Source organism: Hipposideros armiger, unplaced genomic scaffold, assembly GCF_001890085.2.
Source record: "Hipposideros armiger isolate ML-2016 unplaced genomic scaffold, ASM189008v1 scaffold_824, whole genome shotgun sequence".
NCBI lineage: Eukaryota > Metazoa > Chordata > Mammalia > Chiroptera > Hipposideridae > Hipposideros > Hipposideros armiger.
Window position 1 is genome coordinate 535,501 of NW_017732174.1, and position 9,008 is coordinate 544,508.

Consider the following 9,008-nt stretch of genomic DNA (forward strand, 5'->3'; position numbering starts at 1 on the left):
TGTCACTGGCCCTCATATGTGGGATCCGAACCGGGGCCCTCTGGCATCCCAAGCCAGTTCTTAACCATCGCGCCACTCGGCCGGCCCCAAAATTAGCCATTTTAAAGTGTACAGTTTCGTAGCATTTCGTATATTCACAATGTTGTACAGCTACCACTTCTGTCTAGTTCTGAAACAGTTTCATGACCCACAAAAGAAAACGCCATAACCACTACCCATTAAACAGTTAGTTCCCATTCGCCCTTTCCCGAGCCCCTGGCGACCCCCAGTCTGCTCTCTGCCTCCTTGGAGTTATCTATTCTAGACATCTCATATAAATGGGATCATCCAGTTTGTGGCCCTTTGTGTCTGGCTTCTTTTCACTCAGCATAATGTGTTTGAGGTTCATCCATGTTGTAGTGTGGATTGGTATTGCATTCCTTTTTAGGGCTACTTCCATTGTATGGATGTGTGACCTTGATTTAACTTTTAAATCATTTAAGAAGTATTACTCTGGCTGCTCCCTTGAGAAATCACTGTACTGGGGCAAGAGTACAAACAGGACAGTCCATATGGATGGCCATTGGAGGGTTTGGAAGATGCTGGCTTACGCTTCAGGGGTAGCTGTGTCAGGAGTGCCACCAATGGGATGTGTGCAAGAGGGAGAGGGTGTGTGCAGGGTTTGGCCTAAGCAGTGGGGAGAGCGGTGAGGCCGCTTTCCACCACCAGGAGGATGTGGAAGGAGCAGTTTGATGATGTCCGGGAAATAAGTTATCTCTGGGCATGGATTGTTTAAGATGCCTGTTTGAAATTCAAGTGGAGCAATATGGATTTCATTGTGCGGCTGAGTGTGAATTATTTAATTCATCCCCTATTGATGGATATTTGGTTGGTTTCCAGTTTTTGCTGGTATGGACAATGCCACCATCAGCTGGGCCTGTGGATTTGTGGGCGTGCTCCCGAGGGATGAATTCCAAACAGTGGAAGTGCTGGGTCAAAGGGTATGAATGTTTTTTAAGTTGATACTGCCAAATGGCCATTCCAAAAGGCTCCACCAATTTATATTCCCACCAGAAGTGCGCGAGAATGTCAAAATTTCCCACACTCTTGCCAACAATGGATATTATCAATCTTTTTTAAAAGTCTTTGCCGATCTGAAAGGCTAAAAATAATATTGTTTTCACCTAAACAGAATGTTACATGGCTGCATATTAATCTTCACGTGGATGTACTTTTTTTTGTATGTAGTTATTTCCAGGTGTTTTTGTTTGTTTATATGTGCTGTTATAAACAATAAGTAAACGTCTTTATGCACAAAAGCTTTGCCTGCATTGCAGCTGAGTGACTGATTCTCTGAATAGAATGACTGTGTGAAAGAGGAAGACCCTTTGTATGGCTTTGGTTATATATTGTTGAACTGCTTTCTAGAAAGACTGCACCAGTATCTAGACAGGCTCCTTCTCAGCACTGAGGATTTTGATTGGCTTTTAGATATTTAGACAACTCCCTGTCATTTTTATAGATGGCAAGTCATTCTCATTTTTCCTGCTTTGACTGGTAGCCCACAGTGGGGCTTTTTGTAGTCAGGTGATAGATAGGATCTGAGCCCAAGTTCATTTCAGAATGGGCCTGCTAGGTCTGTGGACCCACCCTGTGTTTTCTCAAAACCTGGTTGTATAATTGGAATAGATACTCATGGCAGCTGGCAGAGCTGACCGGTGGAGTCAGGGCCATTATGGTAGCAAGAGCCAAGTGGAAGCCCCTAGAACTCCCCAATCTTTCCCAGGATAGTAATCCAAAAGCAATTCTACATCCTTTGGGGGAATTGCAGAGATTAGTGCCGCCATTAATGGCTTGAAAGAAGAGGGGTAGTGATCTCATCCCCGTTCAACTGGTCTGTTTGGTCTGTGCAGAAGGCAGATGGGTCTTGGAGAGTGGCTGTGGATTATTGTAAATGTAATCAGGTGGAGACTCCAATTGCAGTTGCTGGCCCAAATATAGTATCTTTACTGGAGCAGGTCAACACAACCCTTGGCAGCTGGTGCAAACTACTGACCTGGCAAACGATTTTTCTGCACGCGGCTTTCTGAGGACCACGGAAGCCAGGAGCACACGCCTTCAGTCTTGCCTCAGGGCAATATCAACTCTCTCGCTTCCTGCCATCATAGAGGCCACAGAACACTTGGTCTCCGCATTCCACACAGCGTCACGCTGGCCTACTACATTGAGCAGGAAGTTGCATTTAGGAAAGGGGTCGCAATAAATCCACTGCTGACATCCATCTGTCAGGCTCTAATTTGGAGACAAACAGCACCAGCTACTAGAAAAGAGAGAATTTGATTTAAGAATTGTTAACTAGATGGAAAGTTGTTAACCTGCTGACTGAAAGAGTAAAAAGAAAACAAAGGGATCGTGGAGGTAGCAACTGCAAGCAGCTACCACCCCCAAGGGCTGAGAGGACAAAGGAAGAAGTTGGAAAGATTAAAATTTAGGAACTCAGACAAGGGAGACGAGGGTAGGGGGGTGGGAGAAGCTGTTTGGCTGATACTGGCAACAGTTGGTGGGTTTTAGGATTTGGGCAGCCACTTCTACCTTGGTCTAAGTTGAGTGAGCTATGTCAACCCATTTACCAAACAACCCATCTGGCTTTTGATCCTGAGGGAGGCCAGAGCACACGCAGGCTCTGCAGTGGCCCTGGCTGTGGGCAAGCTCATCTGCCACCTGGGCTGCTGACCCAGCAGATCCAGGGATGTGCAGAGAACTGGTGGCAAGCAGGGATGCAGCCACCAAGAAGCGACTCAGCGCAGACCTCTAGGGTCTGGGAGCAAGTCATGCTCTCTCTGCAGATAACTATTCTCCTTGTGAGAAACCACTCGTGACTGGGCCCTCCTAGAGACCAAAAAGCTGCCAGTGAGTGACCATGTGGCCTGAGTTCTCAGGCGACCGGGGTGTTGTCATTTCTGCATCAGTCGGGGTCTTGCCGGGAGACAAGCCATGCCAGATATTTGAATGAAGAGAATGATTTATTAGGAATAAAGTCATTTACTAGGTAACTGGGAGGGTAAAAGTTGAAGTCGGAGGCAGGGATCAGCAAACTTTTCCTGTAAAGGGCCAGATAGTAAATATTTTTGGCTTTCAGGCCATACTGTCACAACTACTCGATTCTTCTGTTGTAGGGTAAGCAGTCATAGGAAATATATAAACCGATGGGCATGGCTATGTTCCAATAAAACTTTATTTACAAAATCAGGCAGGTGGGCTGGACTTGGCCTGAGGGCATAGTTTGCACACCTTTGCTCTCAGGTGTCTTGGAAGAAGCAAGGCAGGAAGTGGCTACATTTGAAGGAAAAAAGGAAAGAAATTACTGGAAACAGAGGGAGGTGCTTACTGACTGGTGCTGGTGTGCCCAAGCTCAGTGAGGCTGGTTCTGCAAGCTACAAACTGGCTTCTTCTGCTGCCCCAGGGAAGAACCGTTGCTGTGGGTGCAGCAAGGAGCCTGGAGATCTCAGAGCCTTGCAGCTTCCCTCTAGTGCCCCCTGGTGGCAGAGGCTGACAGGGAGCTGATGGCGAAGCAGAAACATGGTTTGCACAGAGCTGGTGTAGAGGGCGAGTTTGGGCTGGAGGACAATCACAAGTGCCTTGGTTAGCTTTTAGGCTAATTTAGACAGGTGGGTCAACGTTTGAATGCTTCCTGATTTCTTTCTACGGATTAAATGACTGTCGGGGTCCCCTTGGGGAGGGAAGTCTTATCTAAGAAATAGGTGTCCGCTGGGAAGTGAAGGGGTAAGACGAGGAGGTAGGAGGGGGGTTCCAAAGGTGAGAGGAGCCTAGATGGAACTTGAAGCATTTAAGGCTCTGTGTGTCCCCGCTTCAGAGTGAAACCCACATCTGACCCTCTCAGTCTGCCCCCTCTTAGCCCCACCCCCAGCATCTCCATGCATGCCATCACTCACCGCCTCCATTTCTACTCTTGCCCCTGTGGTCTAGTCTCACGGCAGTCAGATCACATCACCCCCTTGCTCACACCCTGTGATGTGATGTCCTGTTGCCTTGGAGTAGAATGCAAACTCGTTACTGTGGCCTGCAAGGCCTTGCCTAGCTTTGGTCCTGGGGACCACCAGGGCCCTGTGGAGGGCCTTGCCAAGACACACCTCCTGTGGGTGCACAAAAATCATCGGATTCCTATATTAGCTGTGATTGTTCCTGACAATGTACATGTGAGTCATAAAAGTGGCAATGCACATGAAAGGGGGGAAACACTCCTTACTCTCAGCACCCAGGGATTCCCAAGGCTATTCCCTGATTCCAGCTGTGTTCTGGGCCCCTGCCACATATCACCGCCTCTGGATTTGACTTTGGGGCTGTGCCTTCTCTCTCTTCTCCCAAGTCATGCTGGGGCTGCTGCCATCTTTCCTTTGCCCTGTGTTGTTTGACTTGTGCCATATGTCTCTCCTCTTCATTTATCTTTTGGGTCTGTCCTCTCTTCCTGACATGGAATTGTCTTTTTTCTATTATTATTAATTTATTTTTAATTGGGGAATTGGGGGAGGGGAACAGTGTTGGGGAATTGGGGAAGGGGACCAGCCAAGTTGTTGTTCTTCAGCCTTAGTTGTGGAGGGCGCCATCTGGCTGCCCGTCGGCAGCTCGTGGTCTCTAAGCTCAAGGTGCTGTGCTCCATCTTAGTTGTGGGAGGGTGTAGCCACCATCCCATGCGGGAGTCGAACTGGCAGCATTTTTGTTAAGAGTGCATGCTCTATCCACTGAGCCATCCAGGTGGTAGCTCAGCTCAAGGTGCCAAGTTCAGTCTTAGTTGCAGGCGGTGTAGCCCACCATTGAATAGGCAGTCATGCTGTTAGGAGCACATGCTCTCACCAGCTGAGCCATCCTGCCACCTGTTGGCAGCTCAGTGACAGTTCAGCTCGGGCACAGCGTCACTGGCCCATATGGGAATCGAACCAGTGGCCCTGTTGCTCAGATCTCGCACTCTTAAGCTAACTCTTAACCAGCTGAGCCACTTGGCCGGCCCCCTGGAATTGTCTTTGAGACCTGTCTCTTCTCTCCCTGACCCTGGATTTCATTGTGGGCCCACGTGCTCACTCCTTGACCTTGGTTTTGTTTTCAGCCTGTGCCACCTCTCTACCTTGTGGTTATCTTTTGGGGCTGTGCCCTCTCTCATGCCTGAGCCTATATTATCTCGTGTGCTCTCAGTCTCAGCCCCTTCAAGATGAGTGCGTGTCTCTTCCTAGGCCAGTGATCTAGGACCTTGACTCTTATTCAGTCCCAGAGGGAGGTTTCTGCTTGAATTTGAAATCAATGCTGGGGCCCGGTTGAGGTCTGGGGGGTGGAATCATTATGTCTGGAAGGGACATCCTGGGAGGCAGGTCCCAACACCCACCCCCATTTTACAGATGAACAAACTGAGACCCAGAGATGCAGAAGGCCCTGCCCGAGGTCACCCAGCAAGCACTGGGGCTCCCTACTCCCTCACCAGGCCCCTCCCAACACCCTGCCCTGTCATGTATGTACACATGTGAGGGCTGCGTGTGTGTGTGTGTATGTGTGTGTGTACTGTGCCTCTAGGGTGTGCCTGCTCCCCCCGTGTGTGTCTGCTGCTCCCTGCTCTTGTGTACAGGGCACGCATCTGTCTACCTGCATCTGTGGCTGGTGTGTCACTGGTCAGCCTGTGTCTGGGCACACATATGTGGGTATGGGCTGGTGTGCACATGGTAGTAGTGGTATCGACATGACTGGTACAGTGATCACGTGTGTAGTGTGTGTGTATGTCCGTGGGAGTTGAGGGGAGGGCAGGAGAAGTGCCAGGTTTTTTCTCAGCCTGTGTCCTACCCACAGCCAAAGGCCAGCTAATGTCCACTTTGGACCAGTGTGAGATGGCCCTTTTGGATCAGGGATTCTGAGTGTGCCAGCCAGACCCCCACCTAAACCCTTCTCTCTGTCTTACCTCACCCACTCCCAGCCCGCACCGTTTCAGACCTGGACCCCAGGCACCCCTCCCCGACTTGAGACCGCATGCAGCTTCCTCCAAAGTTCTGATCTCAGTTGAGCTGGGCACTGGGCCTGTGTCAAGGGGATGCCTTTATGCACACATCTAGGTCGCTGGTGCCTGCCAGGGGCAGGAGAATGGAGGTCACAGTTTCTGCCTTTACTTTTAGTGCTTTTGCCTCTCTGAGATTCAGTTTCCCCATCCATAAAACGGGGCTATGTAGTGGCCCTCAGGGAGCTGCTGGGAGGATCACACAAGGTAACCTCTAGGAAGTGCTGCCTGGTATGGAGCCTGACTCAGAATAAGCACATGACAAATTTTGTTAACTAAGACAGAAGAAATGAAAGTCCCAAGAGAGAGTCTGAGTGGGTTGGCGTGCAGGCATCTCAACTCCCATCTTAGGCTCTCTCCGGGACCCAGGGGTGGTGGTGGGGGGTGAGGGTCAGTGGTAGGTTTTATAAAGCAGTACCTTAATCATGAACTTGATGGGGGCAGGAGGGATTGGATGGGGTGGGGCAGCAGGCAGGAAGGAGGCCCCAAAGCCTCTTACAGCAGACATGAGATGACGAGGGTCCCGTTTGGGGCACTCCGGGAGCCAGTCCAGGATTCTGACCCCTCCTGTCCACTCCTCGCCCCTCTCTCAGCTTCTGGTATTCTCTCTCAGTTGCTCCCTGGATGCGTTTCTCCCTAACTGCCCGTCTTGTCTCCCTGGCTGCCCCTCTGCCCCTGCCCTGCTTTCCCCTCCAGCAGAAGGCAGACCTGGCTGTGGCCGCGTTCACCATCACAGCCGAGCGGGAGAAGGTCATCGACTTCTCCAAACCCTTCATGACCCTGGGGATCAGCATTCTCTACCGAGTGCACATGGTACGGTTCCCCTGGAGACGTGGAGGCTGGAGGCAGGGGCTGCCGGTGGGGCCAGACACTGTGTCCCCAAGGGAAGCCGAGGCTGTGGGCTGGACCTGGGAAGGGTCAGTTGAGCTCCTGAGCCTCTGGGTGGGGAGGGGCAGAGACTGGGGATGTGGCTCAGGTCAGGGTGGCTCCAGATCTTACTCCTTCTCCCCCCCAGGGCCGCAAGCCTGGCTACTTCTCCTTCCTGGACCCCTTCTCCCCTGCTGTATGGCTCTTCATGCTTCTTGCCTACCTGGCTGTCAGCTGTGTGCTATTCCTGGCCGCCAGGTGAGTCCATTGCCTGCTGCCCGGGAAGAGAGGGCAGGGAGGAGGCCTGAGCTGGGGGCCTATGACTGACCTGCACATTCTGTCATCTGTCTGGACCATCCTGACCCTGTCTCTGCATTTCACCCTGTGGCTCTGACTTGCTTTGTGGTTCTCTCTGGTGCTCTCCCCTTCCCATTCTTTCTGTCTTTCTCTATTTCTTTCTGTCTCTCTTTCTGTCTCTTTCTGCCTTCTCTATGTCTCTGCATCTCTGTGGGTGTCTCTCTGCCTCTCGCCATGTGTTACTCTTTTTACCTCGTGTGTGTGCGCGCGCGCGCGCGTGTCCGTCCATCTCTTTCCCGTCTGTTTCCTGTCTCTCCCCTATCTCTCCTAATCATGGTGGCTCTGTCTCTTTGCTGTTTCTCTCCTTTGTCTCCCCTCTTGGCCCTGCCCATCTACCCTACCCTGTTTCTCCGCAGGCTGAGCCCCTACGAGTGGTATAACCCACACCCATGCCTGCGGGCACGCCCCCACATCCTGGAGAACCAGTACACGCTAGGCAACAGCCTCTGGTTCCCCGTTGGGGGCTTCATGCAGCAAGGCTCGGAGATCATGCCCCGGGCGCTGTCCACACGCTGTGTCAGCGGAGTCTGGTGAGAAGCTTTCTGTCTGTCTGCCCTGGGCTGGGCGGGTCCCCAGGCCCCACCAGCTGTGTGACAGGGAATAGGGTAGGGAGAGCTGAGCCCCAGTCCTGCCACTCACTAGCTGTGTGACCTTGGGTAAGCCACATCCCTCTGCATGCCTCAGTCTCCTCCTCTGAAAAATGGGGATAAAAATGCCCATGACTCAGGTTGTAAGGATTCAGTGAGGCTGTTATGGAAAAGTGCTTCTGCTGACGTGAGGGGTCATAATCAGAACGGTACTGGTGCTAGCGCTCTCGGACATTGCCCGGCAGCCACATAGGCTTGGAGTCCTCGAGCCCAGACAGCCTTCACTGTCCTGAGGCGAAGGCCCAGACAGGGACACCTGTGCCCTCAAAGCCCCATGGGGACCCAGTAGCTTGGACAGAACTTATTTTGCCCCTGTGACAAGCTCCAGGCAGCTACATGTCAGAGAGCAGGCACCGACAATGTGTGGTGTCTGGCCCACAGTTTAAAATTTAAAAAAATATGTTGGCAACATTTAAACATTGGGCACATTCACTCACAAATAAATCCAGGTTTCTCCTCTATAAAATGTGGGCGATCTGGTGGCGCTCAGCTGGCATTGCCATCTGGCACTGATGTCTGTTCCGTCGGCGTCAGTCCCCTCTGCCCCCGTCAGTCACTTTCTGGCCTGGTCTCCGTAAGCACTCACATTTGCTACCCCTGTCTTTCAGGCAGTAGCTGTGTCTGGCTGCTGTTCATGTAACTCTTCTCATCTCCTTTCCCTTACTAGAACCACAGAAGACAGGAGAACGCTTGGGACAGGGAATATTCTTTCGGTTTTGTGGGTTGGAAGACTGACACCCAGAGAGAGGGTGATTTACTTTTTTTTTTTTTTAGCTGAGCCATCCTGCCACCTGTTGGCAGCTCAGCGTCTGCTCAGCTCAGCCTGGGACTCGAACCGCTATTGCTCAGAGCTTGCACTCTTGAGCGAGCTCTTAACCAACTGAGCCACTAGGCAGGCCCGGGAGTGATTTACTTTATTTTTATTTATTTATTTATTTTTTTAAAAGATTTTTATTGGGGAATTGGGGAATGGGAACAGTGCTGGGGAATTGGGGGAAGGGGAACAGAGAAGTTGCTGTCGTTTTGTTCTTCAATCTAGTTGTGGAGGATGTTGCTTCACTGGCCCAAGTTGGCACCATCATTGCGCTCCTCTCTGGCGAGGCAGA

The 9,008-nt window shown here is 51.4% G+C and overlaps 1 protein-coding gene across 5 annotated transcripts in view; it reads left to right on the forward strand.

The window, feature by feature from the left end:
* GRIK5 (glutamate ionotropic receptor kainate type subunit 5) overlaps nt 1–9,008 on the forward strand; it is a 53,098-nt gene that overhangs the window by 27,407 nt on the left and 16,683 nt on the right. For 3 of the 5 annotated variants that reach the window (XM_019629043.1, XM_019629047.1, XM_019629045.1), the window contains 3 exons: nt 6,728–6,844; nt 7,047–7,156; nt 7,612–7,785. In XM_019629043.1, the coding sequence (XP_019484588.1) occupies nt 6,728–6,844; nt 7,047–7,156; nt 7,612–7,785 (401 nt within the window). The remainder of the gene's footprint in view (nt 1–6,727; nt 6,845–7,046; nt 7,157–7,611; nt 7,786–9,008) is intronic. The other 2 variants (XM_019629044.1, XM_019629046.1) reach the window with 1 other exon arrangement.